This window comes from Neospora caninum, chromosome VIIb (genome assembly GCF_000208865.1).
Source record: "Neospora caninum Liverpool complete genome, chromosome VIIb".
NCBI classification, from domain to species: Eukaryota; Apicomplexa; class Conoidasida; order Eucoccidiorida; family Sarcocystidae; genus Neospora; species Neospora caninum.
Window position 1 is genome coordinate 2639843 of NC_018394.1, and position 27454 is coordinate 2667296.

The window sequence follows — 27454 nt, forward strand, 5'->3', positions numbered from 1 at the left end:
TTGGGCTCCAGGGAGCATGAATGGCATGAACGCGGCGCCAAATCCGTATTTGATTCGTCCTGGACGGCCGAACAGACACATGCTTACATGCTGTTGTTGCACATCTTTTCTTTCGAGATCGTTTTTCTGTTTGTCGATACCGTCATTCTTTCCGCTGGAAAACGCATCCCATCGTCAGCGGGAAAGGGACTGAAAAAATCGCGATTTCTCTGATTGCAGATTCCCCCCCCCCCCAAAGTGGAACAGGACACGCCTGCTTGCGGCCAAAGCTCCAGAGCTGCTGCTCTGCAGCAGCAACCAAGCAGTACTTGTGGAGCAGCTTGCGTCACGAAATGGACCTATGCGTCTTCATGTTGGAAGACACGTCGGGTACCGACAACGTGTGTGCATTCTTTCTGAGCGAGGTGAGGGTTTCGTCTCGCATCCGGGCACCGGAGTCACCCTCAGGGGTAAAGCGTGGCCCGTTTTTCCTTTGAAAGGAGTCACGCCTTCCGCCACTGTACGATGTCTCCATCTTCCGTTCTGGGTAGCTCCTTCTCAGCTACTCACCTTGAAAGACGCCGTGGCCGCTCCTGACTTGGCATGTCGACGTTGTTTTTTCTACGCCCCGCGCCGTGTTATTCTCTGTGGGCCTCGGGCCGCACGGCCTGCGACTGTCCCCGGCCTCAGGGGGGGACCGAATTAGAAACCTGGAGATTTTGGCGCTCCGTGCCTTGTGTGTTTGTGTGCATGTCGTCGGCCTTGGCTCCCTGCCGCCTCACAATCCGCCTGCGTGGCTGGGCCATCATCATCTCATCCCGCGCGAGTTTTTTGAGCTTCAGGATATTTTCGGGGTGATCTTTTTTTGCTTGAACATCCACCGACCACAGGAGACTTCCAGCAGTTTCCGCGAGACCTCAAAGCCCTCATTCGCTGCACGCAGTGTGGGGACTCCGAATGTGTGCGTCATGTCACTTGAGCAAAGGTTGCAGAGTCCCCGGTCACCATGACTGCTTCCGCTTTTCCCCCCGTCCTTCAGCGCCCGTGTGCCACGCTTCTGCAACAGCATCCTCACACTTCTAGCTCTTTTGTGTCCTCTATGGAAGGGTCAACTGCTCCTGCGTCCAGCGCCCATAGTGATCACAGTCATCCGCTCGCGCGTTCTGGGTCTGTCGAGGAACCAGCCACAGGCGACCCAACGCAAGGCTCCTGTCAGCTGCGGGCGAACGATGTGGATGGCCCAGCAAGTGGCCGAAACCGCCCGACGAGAAGGCCGGCGTCTGAGGGGCAAAGCCAGTCTTTCGCGTCCCATTTCCTTCCCGACTTCAGCGAACCTGCGGAGACAGCGCCCGAGCGCGCTGACGGCACGAGGGAATCTCCTGACCCGGCACCGCACGTTCCACCCAATGTAAGAGACGCTTCCCGAATCTGGAATTTCTCTGTCCCCAGAGGCAGCGCTGAAAATCCAAGTACGACTGCGTCCGCGTGTGGGAAGAGTCCCCGATCTCCAAACCGCGGCCACGGCGTAGGCGTGCCGCAGGAAGCGAATTCTTGTTCGGCGCCGCCCTCCGCGGGCCGGGCGGCCCCGCCCGTTGTTGGGGAAGGCCCCGTGGCTTCCGGTGACGTTGCGGATGTTGACTCGGACAGGAGCGGCTTCAGAGCGGCGGGCGCTGACAACACCGCTGGAGCTGGAACCGCAGGCAGTGAAGCTGATGGTGGATCGGCTGCGAAAGGTGCTACACCGTCGCGGAGCGGCGAGGCGACAGAGAGCGGCGTCCCGCCTTCTCCAGAAAACAGTCGTGGCGTGGATTCGCCAGAGAGCGATCAAGGCGGGGGTCCGGAGAGTCGAGCACACGACGGGCCGACAGGCAAGGGTGCGGGGGCGAATCGAGTTTACACACGAGAGCACGAGAAGAAGGATCTGGCATCTCCGTCCGCGGCCACGCCAGGGCCAAGTGCGGCAGGCGGAGCAGAGTTGCTGCGGTGCGATCTGATGTGGATTGCTTCCGGAAACAAGGGCGGTCTCATCACTCCTGTGGAGGACTGCGAGCTCCACCCGATCGTAATCATTCGCGACCGGCAAGGCAGGGTGTTCGACGACGACGAAGAGAGTGAAGAGAACCCGATCGGGAAGTCGTCCCATATCTTCTTCCGGTGGATGCGGGGACCACCTCGAGCTGTATGTACATTCCACCCTCAGCGCGCAGCTTGCTTGCAGTGCGTCGTGACGCTGCGTTGTTTCTGCTGCTATGACTGCTTTCGGAAAGGGTACAAGCAGCTGCACAAATTCTACCGGACTCGCGGGCTCTCCTCGATCCTCCCCCATCCGAATTCGCACACCTACGGCGTCCCTTGCCGCCCGTTTGACTGGAATGACTTTGACTCAAATCGCCAGTTCGACACTCAGCACCTGGCTCTTCTGAAGCAAGCCGGACTGGTCACGGCTGAAGGTGAGCAGGAAAGCTGGAAACCGGTCTCCACGTGCCGCAATTACACGCCGTCAAAGGCGGATGTTGGCCATCAGTTACGGCTCGAAACACTGGTTGTTGACCGGCAGACGCTGGCGCAGCTTCTTGAGGACAGCCGGTCCCGTCAGAGCAACAGGCGGAAAAGTCGAGAGAAAAGGGAAGCTGCCGGCGCAGCTGAGGAAGACAGGGACGCGAGCACGGGTGCGAATGGCCATTGTGACCGAGGCTTCACGGAGCGGCAAGCCGGCGACCGATCCAGTGGCCCAGACAGCGAGCCTAAAAAAAATAACGGCCCATGTCCGGACTCGGAGGGAACTGACGGAGGGACACACTCATCACAACCGGGGGAGAGCGCGCGGCGACCGTCCGCTGATGTGTCCAGCGACGGGCGCTCAGGACGAGGCCGGCAGTCGGAGAAAAGTGAGGCAGTTCGGGAGCTCTCGACCGCGTGTCCCGACGAGAATCGGAGTGCCGAGGGGATCGCTGCGGAGTCTTCGAGGAACCGTCGAGCGCCAGCAGGCAGCGACGCAAGCGCCGGCAGCAGCGCAGGCGCGACGGGCGGAGAGGATCGGGATGGAGACGTCCCCGCATCCGGAGATGCCGCTTCGCGTAGTGTCCTTGGCAACCGGGAGTCCGTGGATATGGCAGAGGCCGCTGCAGTCGCGTGGGCTGCGGCCTCGCTCCATGATTCCAGTCACTATCGCCAAGTGTTGACTGGCTGTTGCGTTCCCACTGTCGATACTGTTCCGCGCCGCAGGCGACGACTGGCCTCTGTCCCGCATCTTCCGCCTGTCCACGGAGTCGCGGCGCACGGGGCGGGGTTGCACGGGCTAGCTGCGCTTTCTCTCCAGCGCCCTGCCCACCCGACCCACGAAGTTCGTGGCCTTCCTGACGGGAGTCTGCACGTGCCGAACGCTCATCTTGACGCGTTTCCGGGGCCGACCAGCAGAAGTGCTGGAGCGACACGGGATCGGCTCTTTTCGCCCATCGACGACATGGCAGTGTACGCTCCAGTAGGCGCAGAGACGGGGTCGGCACTGAGTGACGGGTCCTCTCTCGCCGGAAGCGTCGCCTTTGGCTCCAGCGCAGGCGCGGGCTCCTACACCAGTTTGGGCTCCTTCGGGGACGCGTCCAGTTTCTCTTCGTCGGCATTTGGATTCGGCAGGTCGGCGAGCGGTCTCTGCACGTACGCGCCCGGAGGAGGGAACGTCGCTGGGAATCTCCTGCCTTCGTACGAAGCGAACGGGTTGAGTGGCCAAGCGGCGGCGAGCGTCCCGGGAGGATTCTACCAGAACAGAGCAGGACCGAGCTCGCGCGCTCCCTCGAGTCGCGAGGGCGGGGTTCTCGAAGGCGACGGCGCGTGCCACGGCGCACACGGCGGATTCGACTCCGAAAGCGACTGCTGTCTAAGCCCAGAGGGTAGCTTCGCCAGTCGCGGGGAGACACCAGGCGGGCACGGCAGCGGATCCAACAGCCGGTGTGAAAGTCGACACAGCAGCGCGTCCGCTCGCGATGAGCTTCGCCCCGAAGATGCGGAACAATTCAACGTCAGCGTCATGACCTGGAACGTCCTCGCTGAACTTTACGGGACGCTCGACGCCTTCCCGCACTGCGACGCGTACATGCTCGCGTGGCCCTACCGGAGGCAACGGATTCTCGACGAGATCCTCACGCACAATCCCGATGTCGTCTGTCTTCAGGTAAGGCCGCGAGCGTGTCCAGATGCCGCGCAGAAAAGGAGGTTCCCTCTCTGCCCGGGACCGATGCCGATTGCTGCTCCCAGAGGCATTTTCTTTTCGGCAGAGTGGAACGGGACCGTCGCGCTTTCTCTGAGAGAGAAACGACACGGCCCTTGTCTTTTTTCACGTGGACGTGTGAGCTGAGGAAGATTTCAGGAGCTCGGCGTGGGCTTTGGCTTGGTGTAGGGCGTTCTGTTTCCACTCGTGTGCGTCACTGTGCGAGCATCGCGGCGCATTCGCGTGCCGTTTCGCTTTGTGTTGCGTCTTAGGAGGTTCAAAGTGAGCATTTTGAGGACTTTTTTCTTCCGGAGCTGGCTCGCCACGGGTACAACGGGATGTACAAACAGAAGACGATGGAGATTTTCACCAGCGGAAGTGGGAAGAAGAGCGGAGGCAAGTTCACCATGGATGGATGCGCGACGTTCTATCGGAAGTCAAAGTTCACCATCGTGGATCAGTGCGGCCTGGAATTCAGCCAACTGATCAAGCAGGCGTCGCGGGAGCAACTGCCCCGTCAGCTGCAGAGACAGGCCGTCAGACGTCTCTTAAAAGACAACGTCGCGCTTCTGCTTCTTCTGGAGGTGAAGAACGAGGGCGACGCTCGCGCGGCGGCTGCAGCCGAAGAGACGGAACGCGGCCGCGACACCGGAACTCGGCGCAGTGACGGCAACCGAAGCAGCAGCGACAGCCGAGCCCTGTCTGCGTCCACTGCGCGGCCGTGGCTGAATCCAGCGAGCTCTTCGTCGCCGGATTCGGCAACTCCGCCGCTGTCAAGGGGGCGTGTGCATGCGGCGACTGGTCTGGAAGGCGGAGGCGTCCTTGGCGGGGCGAATCGTGCAGAGTCGGAAAATCCGAGAGGCAGTCGAGATGCTGGGGTGGAAACGGACGCGGAGCCTGTTCGCTCGACGCTTCGGGCGAATGCTCCCGCGTGGGAGGCGTCCCGGGTCTTCGACAGTCTCGCGAACAGCAGTGGCATCGCAGGAGGGCTGCAGTGGGGGTGCACGTCGGGAGCGAGCAGTGCAGATGGCGGCAGTCCGTCCGGCCCGCGGAAACTCCTCCTCGTGGCCAATACACACATCGTCGCCAATCCCGAGTCGAATGACGTGAAAATCTGGCAGGCGCAAACACTGGTTGGGTAGGCACACAGACCACGAAAGCGACGGAGATGGCCCTTTGCGACACAGCAGAAGGGCGTGAACTGAACAAATTTTGGGGCGCTTCCAGTGGACGCGAGGGGTCGGTGAGGGCGCAAGTTCCCCACTCCGGTCCGGCGCTCCGGTCCCAGCAGAGGGGAAGACGGTGCGCGCTGCTGTGCACTTCGGGCTGGCGCGTGTCACGAGCCGACCCGGACCAGCCCCAAGTTGCTGGCTCTTTCTGCTTTTCAGCAAGGCGTTTTTCCCGGCGAAATGTGCAAAAGTCCCAAAGATCGGGCATCTGCATGAATGCGTCGACCCGTTGAGTCGCCTAGGCAGAAAGAAGGAAACAGCAAAGGCAGGGGAGACGCGAGAAGGGGTGGAGATCGATAAGGGCGTCCGCGTCGACACAACGAAGATCGATGCCCGAGACGGAGATTGCGCTGAAAACACAGACCCGCAGGTCTGGAGCTTGTTTATACCTGCACCATCTGTGTCTTGTGCGGCTGGGACTGTTTTCAGGATGATCGAGAAGTATCTGCTGGCGTTTCGCCCTCCAACGTATCTCGATTCGCCGTGTCTCACACCGGCTGTCGTTTTATGCGGCGACTTCAACAGCACGCCAGATAGCGCGGTCTACCAGTTGTTAGTGACGGGCCGATGCGACCGGCAGCACACGGACCTCGCCTCGGATCGACACGGACTTCTTGCGGAACTGAATCTTGGACACAACATCCCACTGAAGTCAGGCTACGCAGTGGTAAGAACAGAGGAAGCAAGACGACGCGTCAAAAGAGCAAAGTATCGCGAAGTTTGTCGGGGAGCAGTCGCCTGTGGGTGGCCCTTCGATTCCCCCGCCGACCGGGCTTCGGATCATGTTTGGATCTCTCTGTGGGGAGACTGCTTTTTCAGAGCAAAGCGCTAAAGGACGGTTTGGATCCACACGATTTCTATGCCTTGCGACAATCGGAGCCGGAGTTTACCAACTACACGGGGAACTACACGGGCTGCCTGGATTACCTGTTCTTCACCGACACCATGCTGCGGGTTCGCGAGATTCTCGAGCCGGTCGACAGCAAACAGCTTTTCCGGGTAGGCGAGGCCTGTCATCGTCAACTCCGTCTCTCTCTGGCGGACATGGGCATGGAAGCGAGAGTTTCATCCTCACCACAACGCCATCTGGACAACGTCGCTTCGGATATGGCTCTCTGAGGGTAGCTAAGTGCCGCGTTAGATACCCTGAGACCAGCACGAGGCCGCCACCAGGCATATTTCGCTGGCGCTTCCATCTGCTCACCACCGTGCATGCGTGCCTCATCGGCGTCGCGCGATGCTCGGTTCGCTCGACTGCAGCTGGCAAGCAGCCGCGGTGCAAAAACATCTGGAGGTTGGTTTTTTCAGCTGCTGGAATGTCGTGCTTAGTGGGCTCGACGTCTTTCGGAATTTTCGCTGGCGATTCTTCCCCGTCCCCCTTCAACCTGTTTCGGCAGCTGCAGAAGACCCATGCATACACTTCCTTTCGCCCCGTCTGTCTGTGATGCTTGTGGATTATGTCAGGAAGCTCGGCAACTGCAGCTCTTGCATCAAGCGCTTCCGAGCCCTCTGCGACCGTCAGACCACATTCCTCTCCTTTGCAAGTTTGAGTGGATTCAGTGAACACCGACTCTCTGCTGAAAGGGGATGTGCGCCCGTTGCGCGATGGCTCGCTGGTTGTTGCGTGTCTGCTCGAAAATATCACGTGGAAGTGAGATAATGCCAGGCTGTCGAAACGCGCGGTAGCTGGGTTTAATGTTGTGGTCAAGAGTTTTGATTGGTAAGGCTCCGTCGAGATCGTTCCAGCTCAGAGGATTCCATCTCCCGTGTAAGTGTGTATAATTCGCGTTGCAAGTGCGATGGCGATGGAAACCCCATCGGCGACGCACCAGAGAATGCGTGGAACTGGGTGGACGGTGGAGGGCCGATCAGTGACTGAGATTTCGTCTCTCTTCGTTTTTCCTAGTGAGGAGAGGATTGGTGAACAACCTTTTTTTGACGCCGCAGAAGGGCCCTAATCGTTTTCGTTGGAGACTCGAATCTGAGGCTGTGTACAGGGACGCCAGGAAACGGAACTGTCGAGGGGGTGCGTAGTTCGACGTTTGTCGTTTCAGCGGCGCGACACCGGCTGGTTTACCTCAAACGTCGCCACGGCATCAGCAACAGGCCCCGCTAGAGACAGCAGTTCGTTCCCTGATCCCCATGTGCGACGCCCGTATCGCCGACGCCGCTAGTGAGGTAATTCCACTTTGCTGCCAAAGTAGGCAAGTTATGTCGAACCGGCCAGGCGTCTCTTTAACAATAGAGTTTGGCTTGTAGAAACGAAGCCTCGCGTCAATTCACACAAATCGCAATGCTGTCGCACTGCGTCGAGGCAGGATCGCGCCGCTGGCCGATCCGGCAGAAAAGCGTGGAAACTCAAGGGCTTGGCACTCCGCACGCAGTGATCCTTCCCCCGGCTTTTCGGGTGTTTGCGCTCTCTCTTGCTCGTTAGTTCTCGCTTGCACCATCAAAAACGTAGAAACCGATTTTCGGGCAGAGGCAGCCACCGGTGCTTCGAAGAATCGCCGAGGTACGGCAAGCACACTGCTGAGTGCTTGTCGCACCTCTAGTTTCTGTCTCGGCCGGCTGAGAGTTTTGAGGCCAGAGTTTACGGAGAACCACGGAATGCATCACGGTTCGATGTACCAGCCTCCCACATACACTCCCACTAGAGTTAAGCCGACGGCCGGTAAAATACAGGCAGTCGTCCTTCTGTTGTAGATCAACAAACAGCAGTCCTCACCTATGCTAGGAGACCACATGTAGTGTGGCGGAACAGACGTCAAGAGAAACTGCCAAGCCCACAACGATGTGGTGAAAGTCCCCTGTCCGTCTCCTGGCGCACAGGTTTTCTGTGCCCTGGTGTCAAGTTCTTTTTCCCCCCGTTCTTCCCTCTGCGACGGCGGATGACATCCGCCAGGCGCCTCGACAATACATGGAATAAATTTAGAGCATCCCCGAGCATATCTTTACTACAGAAGATAAATCCACAGAAATATTTGCTAAGATAGCTCCATGTGAAAATACACAACGGACCTGACAAAAAACTCACCAGAAAATCATATATGCAATTGCTCGGAGAAGAGTGCGCGGGTCTTCTCGCGCGCGCGGCTCCACAGCTGGACCTTTGTTGCTGCTAGTGGGATTGATGGGACTGATCCAGTTTTAACGCGTGTAAACTATCGCCGCTCGTGCTGGGAAGACTGCGCTCGCTTGTCGCTGTCGACAATTCCAAATCTCCACGGCAGCAACCGAATCAGCCCTTCGGCAGCGGGGGATAACGGCTGTTCAGGCTGCGCCTCGACACGTTCAAGCATCATTCGTTATTGTGGTGGCCGGAGTGACCCAATGTGCAAATTTCCCACGCCAGAGACGCTCGCCGTTCCCCGTCAGGCGCAACCAGGAACAGGGAAAGAAAGGCGAGAGACAACTCCGCATCCGTTAAATTCCTTTCACGAAAGGGACAACGATCAAGACTAACTTGATGAAAGGGTAAGGTACGAGTGAGGCTGTATGTGCACCGCGCCCACATGTTCCCGCAAGCGTCAATCCGTGGGCGTTGTGGGCACGAACAGGGCTGACTAATTCCAAAAGCTGTATAGCGAAGACATATCTGGCTGTTTGTCCAACCAGCCGGTTGGGGAGTTCACGCCGTGAATCTTCTCAGCCACGTCGCGCACGGTGCACGCATCCTGCAAACCAAAGGACACGGAGAATCGAGACAGACCACAATCATTTTCAAATGCCCACTTTGGAGACCGTGCTCAACTGACGCGGCAGGGTTCCCACGTCGGGAAACACTGGTCCCTCGAGCCCTTTGACGTCTTTTTTCTTAAGTCGCTCCGCGTCTTATCAGTGACCCGACACCCCGCGCTAAAGGCGGACGCGCTCGAGAGTTTCAGCCGCGCCTCTTTCCCCGCGCGGCATCAAGGCACAGAGAGGGTGAGTGAACGAATCCGAACAGGCTTCCGTGGGTCTGTCGCCCCCGTGGGAGCTCCGCGGGTGCCAGGCGGCGCCACGAGAGCAAAGCCTAATTGCTTTTGCCAAGCAGCCTCGCTCCTCGCAACAGGCTTTAACGGGAGGCGACGAATTTGCAGCCGGCGCATACGCGCCAAGACCCGCGGCGCCTCCATAGCGGGTGACGATGGCCTCCCGCTGAGTCCTCTACAACTACACTTCGATCCTCGCCCGCACATCTGGTATCCGTCACACGGCAGTGAGTGTGATCTGCGCGAATTCGCCGTTGTTCATTCACGGCTTTCCAGAGTGCACAGTGCCCTGACCTTGACGTCGTGCGTCCGGATGACGGCCACAGCGTCGGCGTTCGCAGCGCACCACGCGACAATCGCTGCGCCTCCCCATCGGCGTCGTTCGACGGCGTCTGGCGTCGGGCGAGCTGTCAGTGATGTTTCTCCGACGGCCCAGCCTATGAACCTGTGAAAAAAACACGATACGACGCCCACCTCGGGCTCCGGAAGCTGTGCGCCAAAACAGTACGCTGCCGGCATTTCACCAATGCACAAAAGCCGTGACTTCACGACTGGGATTGGCAGCTTTGTGCTGGGGGCCGGCAGAGCTCTCTGTCTTTTTCAACTGTGGTGCATGTGGGAGGCATGCATACGGTAGGGCTGCAGTCGCGAGCACGGCGCTTCAACCCATGCTGCCTCCAAGCTCATGTGTGGCCAGGCTATATGTGGAACTCAAATGCATTCGGCTTCTCGCTTGGTGCGCACAAACCCGAGCCAAAGGATAGTGACCACTGCTGCGTCTGTTGGTGCTCTGCACTTGAGCAGTAACGCAGCAGTAACGCAGCGGCAACACGGGGGTGACGGACGGAGCTAAGCAAAGAAGCCAGCCTGCTGAATGCACAAAGTCGACGACTCACGCGCACGTTCCAACGCAGTCGAGGCACACAACCTGTCTCTTAACCACTTCCCGTAGGAACCCGTGTGCGTCCACTACGTCGCTCATCAGGGACAAGGCTCGCTCCCGTTCATCAGACGCCCTGTAGCTCCCCGCATGCAGCAGCCGGTCGCCACGCGTCCTGTCTTACCTTTTTCGGGAGAAACCGAGGAGCATGGGAATGCCCGTCGGCAACATCTGCTTGATGCGTTTGACGGCTCGTACCAGTTCGAAGCTCTGCTCGGGATTCTTGGCGATCCCCAAGCCGGGATCCACGAGGATCCTCCACCTGTTCCGCACACCACCGTCGGCAAAAACTGCAGCAACTTGGCGCATTTTCCTCACAAAACGCGATTTGTCCAGGTAGCGGCCTCGTCGGTTAGTGGCGACGGACACGCCAGACACGCACCTTGGAAATTGACTTCGAACGCTCGCCCCGGTAGGGGGTAGCACGCAAGGCCATTGTGTAAAGGTGTGGTGAAAAGAAGTTGACGGAGGGCACTCTGAATCGTCGCTCTCTCGCCACGGCGGATGCATGTGTAAGGCACTTTGCGTTTGATTCTGCCGAGGGTTACATGGAGACCCCGGGGGTTGGGAAACGGAGTCTACAGGTGATTGACGCTCAACGCCGCGTGCGCGGATGTTCATCAAATATACGTGTCATCGGTACTGCTGTGGCATGTTGACGACATGAAGGCGAACCGACCACCGGTTGTGGATGGTATTATTTTTAACACCGCCCCGCGCCGTCCAGGAAAGCGCCTCGCCGCTGTCCTCTCGTCTATCTGTACAGTCCTCTCCACAATCCGCTGGGGAAAAAGAATGCTTACCGCCCTACGCCGCATCTCTGAAGAGCCTCACTCATGTTCGCCAGCCACGAACCGACTTCGCCGACCACGTCCTCATACTCTGCAGCCACAGAGATCATCGAGGGTGGGTCGAGCGAAGCACTGAACCCGGATCTGCACGAGCTCTGGACGTGGCTTACATACCCTTGCCATATAATCGAACACGCCAAGCTCTCCGATCTCCGTCTCCGATTGAGCAGCGGCAAGTAACTCGGGCCGCTGGAGATCGAAAAGCAACACCAACAGCCGTGTCTCCCTCCTCCACACGGACAGACGTCAAACAACCCGTGCGGACCCGTGCATTCGCGCGCGCTGTGCAACTGTGCAACTCCTACTCTGGTAAGAGTCGAAGGTGTCCGGAGTGCCGCGTTTGTGCATCAGCACGATGGCGGTCGAGTTGTCGACAACGGATGCAAGAGGATCTCCGTCAGCTCGCGTCCTACTCTCTCCAGTCTGGTCATTCACCTGCGTGTCGCGACAGGAAACCACACACACACACCACACACACAGAGGCACTGCAGACGCTTCCATCTCAGCAAACACTCGCTTCCTCTCGCTTTTTCGGCACACCTGATACACCCTCAGGAATCCACTGGGATCGTCTGAACCGCCACCGCGACTCCACCGCGGAGAAACGTAGACTGGCGGACAACGAGAAGTCGGTTCCGACATGTTCGCGGCGCTCCGACGCCTTGATCCGCATTGGCGCATGCAAACGCTGTGTATAGGAAGACTCAAAACAAGAGCCGAGTGGACCGAAAACCGTCCATAGCACAACATCTCGACACCCTAAAGATTCAGCCGCACCTCTACCTCTTGTTGTTGCGAGAAACTCCCGCACCTGTCTACATATGCAAACCCCTTAATAAAAATGCCGACATATATATATATATATACATATGTATATACGGCTGTCTGTGGAATTAGGCCCGTCCTCGTCGGACTTGCTCAGCGCGTAGTGTCTCTGTCTCTCTCTCTGTGCGATCTGCTCGTCAGTCGTACCCAGGCGGCCCCCGCTGCGACTGCCTCTCTGGCGATTTCGGCCTTCATGGTGTCGACGGAAATGATCACGCGGTTTTTGAGTTGCTCCGCGATTTTTTTGACAACGGGAAGGACGCGTGCTCTCTCAACCGCGAGGGGAACTCCGCCTGCCTCCCTGAAAGGATTTGTGGCCTCGCCACCAACGTCCACAACGTCCGCACCGTCCTCAACCATGGTCTCGGCAGCGGCAACGGCCTCGTCGACGCTGGCCGAAAACTGGTCGGAGAAGGAGTCGGGACTGACGTTCAGAATTCCCATGACTTTCAGGGGATGTTCCTGGCGAAGGTTCTCCTCCAGGCGGTGCACGCGGAGTAGCTGCCTGCGCTGCGCTTCCGTCAGCCCGTCATCTCCGCCGGCTTTGATTTTCTCGTCTGCATGTCTCTTGACGTCCTCAATGTATCGGAGTGTATCGACGACACCTGCGTCGCCGCCAAGAGTCCATAGCTGCTCAGTCGTGGCCGCGAAGCATCGCCGCGGAATGGCAAGCGAGCCGTCGATTGTGTATCCGTGCACAAATTGAAGCGAGGCTCTCGGTGGTTTCCCCTTTGCGCACAGGTCCGCTCCGTTGGGGTTTTCGGCGATGCCGGTGTGTGTCTGCGTCGCGTGTGTTTTTGCTTCCTCCGCCGCATTCAACAAACGAATTCGGCGCCGCTCGAGGTTGATGCGGAGAAGTTCCTTCACAGCGACTCCCTCAACGGGGTGTACATACTCCGGGTCGATGTCGCAGAGAGGAAACAGGACGAAATTCCGCGTCACCATGCGGGGATGCGGCAAAGTCAGCGGCCACTTTTTGTCTGCAGGGCGCACGGCGTCCGGGTGAATCACACAGGATTTCCCTTCCTTGTCAAAAAAAATCAAATCCAGGTCGAGGAGTCGAGGCGCGCCGCGGACGTACTTCTTCTGGAGCGCTTCCTTCGAGCCTCCGTTCTGGGGAACAGCGGCGCCGCCCTGTTCCGTCTCCTCTTTGGCGGGCTCTGAAGACGTCGGCCCGTTCAACAGGCTCTCAACTTCCTCAGGTGCGGGTAAAGCGCGCCCCCCTTTCGCCTCGAGGTCTTTGAGGATTTCCAAAACGTTCCACGGGTCGGTAATGTGTGTGCGGAGTTTGAGGACCGCATTGAGGTAAAACGGATGGAAGAGGTCGTGGACGACTCCTTTGGGGCACACGTCGAAGGCGGGAATGGTCTCGTAGAGGCAAGAAATACCAAGAATGGGTCCGAGACACCGCCGCATCTCGGAGATCGTCTCCTCAATGATGCCGAGTCGGGCTTCGCCGTGCAGGTTCGAGCCCAAAGCAATGTACGCTGTGGCGTGCTCCGTGCCAAGGTCGTCGTCCATCATCTTCAGGAACTGTGCGTTCGCCATTTTCCCCCGAGGAATCCCGGCAAGATGAGGCGAAACTCTCGATTTTTGACGGACCGAAGGCGGACCTCGACAGGTTGGCAATGCCGTCTGCCGGCTGCAGCTTTTATGTGTTCTTCCCGGCACTGTGGAAAAGTGTAGCCCCCTCCCAGGCAAGAAGGAAACCGCAGCTCTCTTGAGAAGGAAGGGCAGACGCCAGAGACACGGAGACGCGGCGGAACTTCGCCAAGAAACCGCGGCGGGGAAGCCAAAATTCCGCGGCGGCGAGCACGGAGAAACGACCACAGCAACTCTAGCGTCCAACAGCATACCTGGGGGGAAAATGAAGTCGTCCACGTGTCTGAAAACGTGTGGAGATTGCCGAGAGCGCGAAACGAAAACCTTTCAATGCAGCGGAGTTCCCGCTGTGTCAAGAAGAGATCTACTTTTCAAGGCATCGTACTCTCGAGCCGGTTCAAGCGTCTCGCTGACTCCCTCGACGCAGACACGCCCACCGCGCGTCTGCCGCCTCGGCACCTTTGCGTCGCTGACGCGAGTCATCCAGTCTAAAGAAACGGGGAGAAAGCATATCGGTGCAAAAGTCCGGACCACAAACGCACGCAAGAGCGAAAGGAGGTACCATACGTAAAGAAAGCACCATATATACGTTGAGGAAATTTGCGTTAAACCTGTTGGCCTTGTGGGGAGACGAGCAACTCTGCACATGAGCTCCTCATGCTTCCAGCGACGCAGCAATCGGCAAAGAGCTCGGGAAAGTGTGCCTTTTCCACATAGCTCAGACATGCACGCTTTCTTGATTGAGCGGTAAAGAACCATTCCGAAAGTGTCTGTTTGTGTTTCGCCCATGAAATTTGGACTTTTGACGTCGTATCAGACAAGCGGCCGCGCGGACGCTGCAGGCTGCAGCCTCTCCGCGTGTTGATGCGCAAAACCGGCGCGTGTTTCGGAAGGTCGAAAAGCGCGTTGATCCGTACAAACATACTCGCGTACCTCTTTGATAGGTATGTTTATGAAAGCACACCCACAAAGGGTTTACATATTTCCATTTACCCACGGGCTAACTGCTTTTAAACGCCCAGAATATGGGGATGGAAGTCCGTCAGGTGTCTCGTGGCGGGCGGTTCCTTACACTCGACACCGCTACCGCATTCTTGACTACAGTTACACATGCGGCAGGAAGACGAGTACATCTATGGTATTCGGTCGAACAGCGGGGCCTTGAACAGCGCCGACATCTTCTGGAAGCGCGCACCGTCGGAATCTTTGGTATTTCCACTGTCCTTTAGGGAAAGTTTCCCCAGACTCAGGAAGCCATCTCGGCGACCTGGGCCTTATATAGGGGAGTACGGCCATCACGCGGGTGACCCCGAAGAGTTGCTGGGAAAAGACAGGCGATCAGCTGGCCAGCAGAACAGAGGGCGGTTTCTTCACGCACTTGAACTTGAGAAGCAAGCGGAGGTTATATCTCACGGCTTTTTTTTAGTGCGTTATCTTCTACCCTGTCTATACACAGTGATTTTCCCGTCGCACGAGTTCGTCATCGTGCGTGCATCTTTTCCAGGGGAGAACCGCATCACCTACGTATCCTCCCTTCGCTGCCTTTCCAGCTTCGGCGCTCAGAGCGCGAGGCTAGTCTTCCGCGGAATCGAAAAAGGTTTCCGCTCCTTTGTTGCTCTCCGCAGGCGTGGGCTTTGTAACGTTGGCGTGTCTGATGAGCAAGGAGCAAGCAAGGGGCCCCGGTGTCATGGCGTAACCGTTCGTGCCGTAGTGGCCTCCGCAGTGCAACTTTTCCGGTTTTTCACAGCCGTACCTCTGTTTTTTCGGTGCCACGAGCCAGAAACAAACGGACGCTCTAATTCCATCCTCGTTTGTCCTGCTTTGGCGGCAACGGGGAAGAGCCCAGTGGAGTGCAAGAGCACTTCCTCTTCCATGCGCCAGTATTTCAAACATGCCAAGCGCGTGTATCGCCTAGAAGGGGAGGAGAAGGGTGCAGTTTTCTTTTATCCGTGGATCCTAGAACCTTCCGTCTTTTCGGTTTCGTCTCCGATCCTCACTGAGAAACCAGCACAGGCGGCAGCGACGCGTTCACAAAACGCGTCCGGGCGCCGTGCCTTGTTTTCTCGGGAACCTAAAACCCGTATCCCACCCACACTCTTTCTCGCTGCTGGAACCGCTTTAAAAGAGGGTGAAACCGAAGGAAGGAAACAGGGAGAAACGGAAGGCGGGATAGGAGGAGACGGCTGCCTCCCTGGGAACGTCTCAGCGAGCACAAATTGAAGCAAGCAGACGCTGTGGAGTATACGGGTAAGGGGAATTAGGACATGCACTGCGCAGTTCAGGCTCCTTTCTGTTTTTTTAAAAAGGTCCAACGCAGGGAGGATAGATCTTTCATGTCAGCGAATCGGAAGGTCAGCCTACGGATAGTCGCCGTCTTGATTTGAAGACATCACTGTGGAAGGGTCACCGCATGTGTAGGTCAGTTCTTCCCGGGGACTTTTTCTTGCGAGGAAACATCCGAACCGCTATAAACAGGCTCTCTGCTCGGCGCTTTGACATCGGCGAGTTGGGAAGTGGCGACGTCAGTGCGCCCCCGCATGTGAGGCACCAGGAACTCGTCTTGGGACGGTTTTTAGTGGTGTGAGGCGCGATTGTTTTCGTGTCGCTGCTTCCGGTAGCCTCGAATGCCGGTGTACAGACAGAGCGGCGCTTCGCCAGTTCGACGTTTTACCAAGGGTTGTAGGTTCATCTGTCGGCGTCGCTCGACGCCGCCCCTGCTTGGCCGTGGCGTTTCCCCGATGTCTGTACCCCCATCCGGTTTTTAGGCTTATGGATTCTCTTCGCTGCACGCTTCTGCGCATTTGTCAGTTTGTTTCGTAGTTGTGTAACTCAGTTATATCTGTTTGTTCGAGCGCCTTGGTGGCGCTTTTTCCCCGCTAGAAATCTTCCAACGTGCACCAGAGAGGGCCACAGTCTCTCGACGAAAGGTCGCGTAGCAGTCGGCCCCACTCCAGTTGGAGGCTTGTGAAGCGCTTGCTCTTCCTTCTGAGGCTGACGAGCGCCTGGGCCAGCATGCGGTAGAAGAAAAGAGTACCTGAGGGCCCTGAGCATCTCGAATCCTCGTTCGCTGTCTGTTCTCGAGTCCCGTTGGTCTTTTCAAACAAAAAGCCCGCTCGACTGCCTTCCCTGTATATGATCCACGGTCCGTAGCACGGGAGTACCGATTAATGTGCCGTTTTGCATCCTGAGAGTCCTCACGAGAAGCGAACCCGAACCTCTTTCTCGTGGCCCCCGGACACGAACTCGCCTCTGCAGGCGTGTCCTCGTTCAAGCAGGCGGGTAACGGGGCATGCCTTCCCCCGTCTTGGCCCAGCGGCGGTCCCATCCATGTGCCAGTTGATCCGTCGCCTGTCTCCCTGCCTTTTCGTGTTTTGTATCGACACCGCTGACGTTGGCTGAGGCAACAGGTTTCTTCCTGCACTGACGGTTTCTTGACTCCCCTGGGTTGTCTCCGCGTCTCGCTCCCCGGTGGCGGACCCTCAACCTTGCGCTGGATCGGCTTCCAAGATGGAGGAACCGTCAGACACCGTCACAGGGAAGAATCGCGATGTGTGTGGTGCGTTTTCGCGAATCTGCCGTTCCCCATGGCGTCCTGCCTTCTCGCCTCGAGCCCGCAACGGCGCAGCGTCTCCGCCCTACCCAATATCTCGGTGTGTGTGCGGAGCGCTGTTAACGGCCTTCCTGCTCATTCTTTTCATGATCCTTTTCCTCTACCCCGTTTCACTGAGCCCTGGCGCACAGAATATGCTCTGGCAGGCGTCTCGAAACACCTTTCCCGGGTGGCTAGCTGGCGCACCAGGTGTACGTCCAGCCGGCGGCGGGGGCTTTCCCGCATCTGCTGACACTCCCGACGGCGTCATCCGCGCCATAGGCCTCCCACAGATTCAAGACTGGAAGCCGTTGCAGCGGCGAGAAAGACAAATTACACAGCTTGGATTCGAGGGCGGCCGCTACGGAGACGCGCCGGCATTCATTGTCGAGCCGGAACTCGTACACGAGGTAAGACCTCCCGCCTGCCACGCAAGGCGCCGAAACGCGCAAGCAGAAACGGGGCGCGTAACCTTGGAGAAAGAAACTGGGAAAGCCGCGAGAGCGAGGTTACCGTGAACTCCCGTCTTCCCAGCAGAAAGACGTTTTGCTGAGAGGCGAAGGAAACGAGGGGGAACGAAGGGAGCGAGTCGTCAACCCAGCCACTGTCGACGCCGGTGCCGCAGAGAGACGGCCGGTTTCGAAAACAAGAGAGAGTCGCTGGACATAGCACTCTGCACTGTTCCAACCGAATCTCAAGACTGCCTTCAAAACTGGCGTCTGTAGCCTTATGTAGCAAGGAGAATAAAAAAAACACAGAAAGGCACGAAGGAAGCGGTACCCGGAACAGGCAAGTCTGGTGCTCCCTTCCTTCGCTTAATTGGAGCTGAGAGGCTCGGCTCAGAGAATGCGAGAGGCAGATCGTCGCGGCCTGTTCGACTTGGGCGTTGGCTTAGTTTTTCTTTACATGCGCACACTTTGGAGAGGAAACAAGATTGTCTCCACACACTTGAAACGGAGAAACAGTCGGATGCGGTCCGGTGTTTTTGCAGGTGAATCCTGGAGTGGACGAAGACCACCTCCACGGCCTGGTGGGGATTCTGGATGACGGGACGCTCGCTTGGAACCCCAAGCCGATTTTTTTTAAGCTGACGAAAGAGCAGAAACGCATGGCACACAAAGGTAAAGTGCACACGCTAGGCCTCCGTTTTTTTGTGCCGCGGATTCTCCTGGAACGTCGCCGAGAGACCTCCGGTAAACGCATGCTTTAAAGCGGCACCGAGCCTTCGAAATGCGGAGTGCCTCCCGTGCTGTGGCAGCGTCGCGTGATTTCCCATCGGCTGTTCTCCCTTCTCACCTGGCTTCCCCTCCAGGGTTCGCCTTTAACATCTCTGCCACGTGTTTCTTTGTTGCGTCTTTCGCTGTCTCGGCTCAGGCTACTGCTTCAACACGAAAGTGTCCGATTCCTTGTCGCTCAACCGCTCCGTCCCGGAGTTCGCCTCCAATTACTGCCGCGACCAGCGGCCTCTCTTCGAGAACATGACGCCTCCAAGCGCTGGACAGCAATGGAAGCAGAGAGAACCCGAGAAAAAACCGCTGTCTCCACAGGCACCCGGCGATGGGATCCTCTCACCGACTGCACAGACAGGTGCGGGGTTCAGCGGAAGGCTACGTTCCTGCGGGTTTCTGGCGTCTTTTCCATTCCGTCTCCAGTGTTTCTTGTCCAGCTCTCGCGCCGACCTCGCCGCCCTTTGCAGTCTCCACGTGCTCTGCTTTCTCCCGACCCTCTCGTTGTCTCGTGCGCCGTCTCGTCTCTCCACGCCTTCGCCTGTGCACCCGTGTGTTTTGCATGCGCCGGCGAATCGGTTGCGCGCTTGACAGCTTGGCGTCCCGTGGTTCTTCCCGGTCGAATCCGCGCCTCATCCTCTCTCTTGGATTCGTTTGTGTGCAGAGGGAGGGAAAGCCTCGGCGGCCAGCCCGACAGAAGGCTATCTTCCAGACACCAGCGTGGTTATTGTTTTTCACAACGAGAACTTGAGTGTCCTCTTGCGCTCGATCCACTCGGTCTTGAATCGCACGCCCCCAGCCCTGCTGAAGGAGATCATCGTTGTGGACGATTTCTCGGACAAACAAACCCATCCGTGGTGAGTCCTGGCTCGGGAATGGGGCGGATCGTTCCCTTCTTTTAGCCGCGTGTAGGTCACCGCGCCGTCCAGGCTCGACGTCTTTGCGCGGCCCTCGACCGCATGCAGCGAATGGAGGGGTTGGCTCGAGTGGGTATTGCGCTCGCGATGCCCTCGCGAGGAAACTGTTCGGCCTTTCTCCGCCTTCTTACCGTAGGCTCGGCAAGCAACTCGAGGACTACATTTCCGGCACGTTGCCCAAGACGCGCCTCCTGCGGCTCCTCCAGAGGCGAGGACTGATGGTGAGCGGTTTTTGAAAGGCGCAAAGGCGTTTTTCTCAGGGGCAACAAAAAAAAAAGCCTGTCCCGCAAGCAGACATGTGCATGCACGACAGCCGGACTCGTCTGGGGCATCTGAACTGCCAGTGCAGTCCGGTGATTTTCGGGAGGAGCTCGTCGTCGTCGCGTGCGGTCCCAGGTCTCGGCCTCGGGGGATTCCCGGGCAAGGATTCTGTGTTTCAGAATAATTCCAGTTTCCCTTTCTGCAGCGGGGGAGTCGCAGGAGTCCGCTAGACGGCCGACCCCTGCTCTTTGTTTCGTGTTTCCTTGCTTTCCTATATACCCCTTCCCTTCCTCCTCGTGTATTTCGATGCCGAAAATCACCCCTCCTTTCCTCTCTCGTTTCCGCCTCTTCCGTCCGGTGGCAATCACGCTTGTCCGTGTTCAGCTTTCTCTGTCGCGTGTGCGTACACGGCTGCGCCTTCTGGAGCGTGCAGCCGCCAAGTGCGCCTTGCCGTTTTCTCCTTTTTGCCGTTTCGTTTGTCAGGGCGCGAGAGCAGCTGGTGCAGCAGCAGCCACGGCACAGACGGTGACCTTCCTCGACAGCCACATCGAGTGCATGCCCTACTGGCTTCAGCCCTTGCTGTTCCACGTCAAACAGGACTGGCGGCGGATCGCCATGCCTCTCATTGCCACGATCGACGCCGACAACTTCCGCATCAAGGTACAGCGCGGCAGCATCTCTGGAGCTGCAGAGGCGTTTCTTGTGCATGCCTTTCAGCGTGTGTGTGTATATAGGTAGCGGTGAGCGTGTGTGTGTGTATAGATAGCGCGTCCGCGCATGCGGAGGTACGGACTCGTGAGTTTGGTGCCTCTGTGCACTATTCGTCGTGTGCCTTGACGGGAGGGGGTGCCAAGCCCTGTGCAAGATCCACGCGGATGTCCGTGCGAGCGTTTCTACCCCACTGCATCCGTGCATGCACGCATATATATATATATATATATATATATATATATATATATACATGTATGCATATAAATATACATATATATATATATTTGTGCATATTTGTATATAGTCTACGCATTTTGGATGGAGACAGAGAGCGCCGCCAGAGGTGCGTGTACGGGAGTGGAGCACTAGGCGGTGTAGTTGGGGACCTTTGTGTTTGTCACGTTCACGTTTCGCTCGGATTTCTGTTTTTGTAGGATGGAGGCTTGAAGACTCTGGCCTTCACGTGGGGCATGAGCCATCACCACATTCACGACAAGATTCGCCATCGCATCGAAAAACTTGGGCAAGACGAATCTGCGAAGAATCCAGATGCACCGACTATGTCGCCCATCATGGCTGGTGGTCTTTTCACCGTCACGAAGGCATGGTAGGCGAGAGACGGCCGAGGCGGGGCGGGCGCGGGGGCAAAGAGCGAAAGAGAGGAAGCACGAGAGGGGAGAAGGACGGAGGCGGAAGGCGGAAGGTCTCGGCGAGACTTCCTCTGGAGGAATATGCTGATCAGCGGATTTAATGTGCAGCGTTCACCCCCCAATACCTCCACACCAGTCAACTCCCCCGCGGGAGAGGGGCGCGCAAGGCAAAAAGGAATAAGCCGTGTTTTTTCCTGTCCTCTCTGTGGTTCTTTGTGAGGACGGACCTCTGTTTGGACAGAGGAACCTCCGTCTGCTGCGAGAGAAGGGCCGTGTGTCGACAAGGGAGGGAGACAAAAAACAGTGTCCATACAGCCGAGCATGAAAACGACGAAAGGAAACAAAGGTCCGGGAGCTCGCGGCGGTTTTCGTTTCTCAGACGCTCAGGCGTATCGCGGGGCTTTTCGTGTTCTGTCCAGGTGGAACACACTGGGCGGCTACGACAAAGAAATGCAGATCTACGGTGGAGAAGAATTCGAGATTTCCTTCAAAACGTGGATGTGTGGAGGTGCTCTCCACTTGATCCCGTGCAGCCGAGTTGGTCATGTTTTCAGGAGCAACGAATTCTGGCAAGGTACGTCTTTCGCTCTTCTTCCGCTCGTGTCTCGCGAGTTTCCTGTTCCCTCCTGATTGGCTCTGTCGTTCCCCTTCTTGTGGCCTCGCTGTTTTTTTCCTCTTGTCTCTCTTACATCTCGAGCTCACTCCCTTCTTTTCTCCTCTCGCTTTCAAAAACTCCTTTTCTTTTCGTTGTTCCTGCGCCTTTTCGCGAGTCTCCTACTTTCGCTTCGTCGCTCGGCTCCCCCGTGGCTCTACCTACCGGTCGCTTCCGCGTGCTCTTCTCTTTTGCGTGGGTCTTCATCTCGTCTTTCCTCTCGCTCTGACCTTCCTCGTCACTGTGTCATTCCACCTGCTGGGTGTTCGCTCCATTTCACGCCGCGTTTCCGCCAGTTCCTGTTCGACTCGTCCGTCGTCTCCTGTCTCCTCCGTCATCCGTGTCTTCTCCGGTCTGTCCTTTCTTCCCGGTCGCATCTCCTCCCGTTGCTTCCCCGTCCAGGCCAAGTGTACCCGGTCCCAGGCTCGGTGATTCACCGCAACAAACTGCGCGCGGCTCACGTCTGGATGGGCGAGTACGCGAGAATTGTTGAGCTCGTCGTTCCCCGGCTGCCGCAGGGTCAGTCTCTGGGGGACTTGACAGAGCTGAAGGCGCTGCGCGACCGGCTTCAATGCAAGGACTTCAACTGGTACTTGGAAAACGTCTATCCCGAGCTGGAGCCGCCAAATGTGGCGCATGCACTGACCGGCGCGATGCGGAATCCAAAGTTCAACTGCTGTGTGGACACCCTCACAACGAAAAACCAAGAAATCGGCGTCTACCCGTGCCACTTTGAACACGGCACCCAGGTACTGAAACGGCTGTGACAGAGTCCAGAGACCGCTCGAAAAACAGTCCTTTGTAGTCTTCCAGCGGTTTCCCAGGTTTTTCGCCCGACAGGCTCTTTCCGTCGTCGCTGATCACCACGCGAGGCGAGCTCCTCTCTTCGAGATATGCACTTGCATCAACAGTGGCATATATGTATATATATATATATATATATATATGTGTACGGCTCTCGCTAAGAGGTCCACGCGCTTGCATGTATTGGTCAGGTATATTTGCGTCGCGTCCGTTCGTCTTCTTTTGGCCGTTTTTGAGGCGGAACGCCCTCTGCTTGTCTTCTTCTCGGTCCTTTGCGGCAGCGGGGTCCGGCGCTCTGCATGGCTCACACGCGTGCCGCGACTGTTTGTTTTGTCCTCTCGTCCTTTTTTTGTTCTCTGTTTGCTTTTCAGGCGTTCCTCTATGGCAAGGACACTCACATGCTCCGAGTCGCCGAACACAATTTCGAACTGTGTGTGTACGGGAATCCAAAGAAGCGGCGCTTGCCTGAGAGATCCTGCACTGAAGACCATTCTGGGCAAGGCCTGAGCCGTTATTGGTTGTACAAGGAAGACACGAAGCAGATGCAGTTGCTGGATGCAGAGAACAAAGACGTGCACCCAGACGACCTCTGCATGCAGGCCGTGCAGGTTCAGACGTCGAAAAGTCCGTTTGACCTCGTTCTTGCGAAATGCGATCCCAATCGAGAGGACCAGCATTTCGTTTTTGTTCCTTAGACCAGACGAAACGGGGGCAGCGCAGATTGACTGTGCGAGGGAACGGGTCTTTCGTGGGCGACGCGTCGCGGAGTCTCAGTTGCAGTCAGGTGCACGGTAAGTTCCCCTGCTCGCAGGCGTAGCTTGTCGAGAGCGGTTTTTTTTGAGTTGCTGCGACGTCCAGGAACGGACTTGCTTTGCCAGCGCGAAGGAAGAGCGCCCATAGGGCCGTACTTTTTTAGAGAAACAATGCACACTCTAGGCCAGGCTTTCGTGTGGCGTCTGACCGACCCGAAAGGGAGCGAAACATCTAGAGCAAAAGAGCGGAGTCGCATTTGCCAGAAATGTACCAAATTGGCATCCACGCAGTGGCGGAGGGTCCATGCCGATGGAATCAGAGGGACGGCTCGCGTTTTCAAGATGCGTGCGCAGAGTCGCCATTCTGCTGCGCCCAGGCAGGATTTTTGACTTCTCGGGTTGAGGTGAAGTGCGCCTCCACAGGAAGGAGCGGAGAAAGTCCTGAAGGGGAGACTCCCTTTTTTGTCCCTGTTCGGGGCTCCACAGGTTGGGGTCCTGGGTGGCCCGTAGACACGTCCAGGGGGGTCGTTTACGATGAAACCATCGTTCAGAAAACCAGCTCTTGTAAATCGCAAAAGACACAAAACTGAGGTCTGTTGACACTATCGCAGGAAGCCCTCAGCGGTTTTGGGGCTACACCGCCGCTTTTGTCTTGCCTGTGGTGTCGCCAGATGGCGCTCTTGGCTCCACTACTTCAGCGTACAATTGTTTTTTGGAAGACTAGCGACGCCGACTGCGGTTCTGACTGCAGTTTAAGGAGGAAAAGCGTCGGGTTCATCCCCGTTGCTTGCCACTCTTTAGTCAAACCAGCTGCAGTGTCTGTAATTTAGTGTGTACGCATATAAAAAGCGACGCATGATTCAGGAGTTACGTCCTACCCTGTGCAGGAGTATTTGCCAGGAGATCAAATGACTATGTCTTTCGGCTCCGATGGTTCCAACTGCGTTCCATGCCGACAGATGGTATGCGTTGCCACGCTCGCCTCGCTTTCATGTTACAAGACAGGCGCATGAATTCCGACATCTAGCCGAGGAAGTACAGTTTCACGAAGGCCAGTGAGCTCGTCTCAGCGCGGAACTGCGCGATGTTGGGAAAAAATTCTTTTCGCTCTCTTTAGAAGTAAACTGTACAGGCAGGCACTTGTGCAGCTATGTACACTTGGTGACGCAGCACGAGTCGCCATTAAAAAGACCGAGAAGCAGAGACGTCAGGGCTGTGAGGAAACCCACGAAAAAGAAGAAAATACCGGAACAGTGCGAGAACGCGCGAGAAACAGGACAGCTAGTCGCGCACACGAGAGGCGAAACGTGAGTCGACAGCGTAGTGCAGAGGTGGAGAGAAAAGGCGATAGCACAAAAGGAGACGAAATATCACAAAAGGAGACGAAAGAGAACTTTCGCAAGACCGTCGCCCGCGGCTGTCGAAGAGGCCTCTGCAGATCTTGTTTGTCGGGCTCATCGCCTTCCCTTTGAATTTCCAATGAAAATGGAGAATCCTCCGTTCGAATCTCGAATGTCGCAGTTTCCAGATTCCTAGTTGTGCTGCGTTTTGCACTCGTGTTGAGTGTATGGATGCCAGTAGAACGCCGTTTCACGTTGCGTTCGCTTTACGCAGAGACACTGAGCGTGGTCCATTTTCTAACGCGGTACTAGAGCGGTCCTTCGTCCTTCTTTCTCGCTCTCTCTGCGCTCCCCAGATGCATCGAGTCCGGTCCTTTCCCGAGAACCCGTCGGGAAACGGTTTTGTGCCGCGTCTCTCCTTTCTCTCTTCCGAACTCTCGCCGACCACCACCTCTCGCCGCGGCTCTCGCAGCACCGGTCGACAGTCCCGCTTGAGACCTGGTCCGAAGCGAAGACGAGGACTGGTTCGCAGTTCGCGCAGACGGTCCCAGCCGATTTCCACGTCCGTCAGGCGGCGCCCGCGTCTTCTGGGGCACTAGGAGTCGAACGCTCCCAGTTCTGCGCACACCGCCAGAGTGGAGAGACACAGGAGCGGGAGATACCTCGCATCCCAGTTCAAATCAAAGAAGGAACGGCGAGCCGGAACAAAGGCAAAACGGGTCGCGGGCCGAAACCCTGACGAATGGGCTCACACCAGAGACGGCGCCGGGAGACAGAGATGGCGACAACTTCCGTTTCTCTTTCCTGTCCCGGGACCAGAGCAAACGTTCAGGCTGAGAAAACGCTCCCACGGGAGGCGACGCTCAGAGGCGATTCTGGACGATGTTCAGCTGGCCACCCGAGTCTGTTCCCCGTTTCGGCACGCGCTCTGAGGCGGCGCCTCTCCATCCTAAACAGGCTCCTCCGTCTCTCACCTCGCATTGACATCGACGAGACGCAGGTAGCGCAGCGTGGACAGCTTAGCTTCGCCTAAAGTTTCGGAAAATACAACGGCGAGGCGGACGCACGGGACACACACATATTAAATACCCCAGAGAGAAAACACGCAAAAAATAACAAAGGTGCTCGAGTGCTGTGTCGTGAAACGTCCACTTGCCAGCACGAGAGAAACGCCCGGCTTTACCATTTACCTGTTTGGCCGACGACCCTGAAATTCATTTGGTTCAGCTCTTTGATTGTCGTGGAAGTGCCTTCTTTGCCTTTCTCGTAGCGCATGTGGTGGAGACAGTGGAAGAGCGCGTTGACGTCGCCGAGCCGCGCCCTTCGACGCGTCAACGCAGGTACTCGTTCAAACACAGAAGCAGGAATCTGCAGGCGAAAAAAGAGCAAAAAAAGTCTCCAAACGGTGTTTTGGGGGAAACCATCACAGGTGTCATGACAAGTGGGAAAAGGGATCGCGATTCCGAGGAATCGATCAGGCGGAAAGAAAAAACCGAAGACACGTCTGCGTCTGCGGCTTCCGTATATATATATATATATATATACATAATTATGCATTCATATATATATATATACATAACTGTGTATTCATATATGCAGAGTTACACGTGTTTGTCTGCCGAATGGATACACACATACCACTGGATATTCTACACGAAATCCCAGTTGGAAGCAGCGAACGAAGATATCATTGGGTGAGGCAACCAGCTGACAAAAAGACCAAATCCATGAGGCCGCTGCATCCCGGGTGGTGTTTGAGAAGGCCCCTTTCCGCTTCTTCACACAAACCAAATTACAGTGTTTTTCGCGAGGCCAGCTTGCGTCGACCACGCCCGAAACTCCTCTTGCTTCACCAAACGGTCTCTTTCTTTGCTTTCTGCTCCGAGCAATGGCAAGAGCCGACGGCTTCCTACGGCTCCACGGCACAGGATGTTCGACGGCCGAATCCGTATCAGAAACCAATGATGCAGTCGAGGAAGATGCGAGTCTTACTGGTGAGTAGCCACAGACGCATGCTTCGTCTTCCGGCTCCTCGCTGGGGCCTCTGTTCTGTTGCTTGTGTTGCTCGGCGCTCCCTCTCTCGCCGTCGGGGATCGCGCTGTCTCTCGGAGGCCCGAAATCGGGGAAAACTCGGCTCCGAGCTCCACCCGCAGAAGGCGCAGCAGCAGACGTCTCGGCCGCCGAAGAGGCGCCCGGGCCAGCCGTCTCTTGAGCAGCCACAGACGAAATGCCGGAGACCTGCCAAGGGAAAGAGTGCGAGAGAAAGAGCCATTCACGAAAAAGACACCAACGCAACACTGGAAAAGCAAAGTGCTCGGCAGCGCACCTTCTTGTTCGACATCTAGGCGGAGTGTCTGTACACCAGGTCCTTCTAGATAGATGCCAACTCGGGAGGCGTAGAATCGAGATGTCTCTTGCTGCCTCTCCTCTCTCCGCATTACGAAACAGCCGAGTCATGCGGGAAAGGAAAACTCGTGAGTATGGCAAAGCCGAGAAACGCGTGGATGCGGAGCCTGACGAGCCCCGGCATCCGCGAACGGAAAGCACGGCTCTGAGTGCAGTGTCTCTCTCGCTCACTTGGTCAATGTTTCTCGCCGGGACGCCGTCAGCGCTGGTGTCCGGAGGAGCTGCGCTTCCCTGGGGAGTGGCGCCCACGTCACTTCTGTCAAGTCCTTTCTCGTCAGAGACCAACTCGGGAAATCTAAAGAAGACGCGACGCAGGCAGTGGCCGTTGAAAAAAGGGTCTGTGGGGCCCGCGAGACAGCCCCATTTCCCTCTTCTATTCGATTGCATGCACGGGCACTCTAACGCCGTTCCGGTTTCCGCGCTTGCGTACATATAGCATACGCACACAGTGGACAAAATTTGGAAACAATAGAGAGAATTATTGGTTGCCGGCAACGGCGGTGAAAGCAGGAAACCGACACGCGAGTGTTGTGTCACGACCTAAC

At 57.0% G+C, this 27454-nt stretch overlaps 4 protein-coding genes across 4 annotated transcripts in view; 2 read left to right on the plus strand and 2 right to left on the minus strand.

Moving 5' to 3' along the window:
- Window positions 1-1078: 1078 nt before the first annotated feature.
- Window positions 1079-6975, plus strand: NCLIV_027220 (Carbon catabolite repressor protein, related; the record flags this gene model as incomplete). Its single annotated transcript, XM_003882916.1, has 5 exons — window positions 1079-4147; window positions 4456-5321; window positions 5842-6079; window positions 6232-6411; window positions 6877-6975. The coding sequence occupies 5 exons, from the start codon at window positions 1079-1081 to the stop codon at window positions 6973-6975; spliced, it is 4452 nt and encodes a 1483-aa protein (XP_003882965.1).
- A 2000-nt stretch (window positions 6976-8975) lies between these two features.
- NCLIV_027230 (Dihydropteroate synthase, related) lies at window positions 8976-13547 on the minus strand (the record flags this gene model as incomplete). The annotated part of the gene is made up of 6 exons (XM_003882917.1): window positions 8976-9086; window positions 9678-9828; window positions 10448-10585; window positions 11127-11205; window positions 11480-11609; window positions 12147-13547. The coding sequence occupies 6 exons, from the start codon at window positions 13545-13547 to the stop codon at window positions 8976-8978; spliced, it is 2010 nt and encodes a 669-aa protein (XP_003882966.1).
- A 3561-nt stretch (window positions 13548-17108) lies between these two features.
- On the plus strand, window positions 17109-23106 carry NCLIV_0272 (UDP-N-acetyl-D-galactosamine:polypeptide N-acetylgalactosaminyltransferase T1; the record flags this gene model as incomplete). Its single annotated transcript, XM_003882918.1, has 10 exons — window positions 17109-17600; window positions 18182-18311; window positions 18565-18777; window positions 19081-19273; window positions 19470-19554; window positions 20078-20254; window positions 20740-20912; window positions 21375-21529; window positions 22010-22356; window positions 22783-23106. The coding sequence occupies 10 exons, from the start codon at window positions 17109-17111 to the stop codon at window positions 23104-23106; spliced, it is 2289 nt and encodes a 762-aa protein (XP_003882967.1).
- Window positions 23107-24811: 1705 nt separating this feature from the next.
- NCLIV_027250 (conserved hypothetical protein) overlaps window positions 24812-27454 on the minus strand; it is a gene marked incomplete at both ends in the record, with an annotated part of 4791 nt that continues 2148 nt past the window's right edge. The window contains 5 exons of the mRNA XM_003882919.1: window positions 24812-25121; window positions 25478-25532; window positions 25694-25871; window positions 26496-26741; window positions 27081-27204. Of these exons, the coding sequence (XP_003882968.1) occupies window positions 24812-25121; window positions 25478-25532; window positions 25694-25871; window positions 26496-26741; window positions 27081-27204 (913 nt within the window). The remainder of the gene's footprint in view (window positions 25122-25477; window positions 25533-25693; window positions 25872-26495; window positions 26742-27080; window positions 27205-27454) is intronic.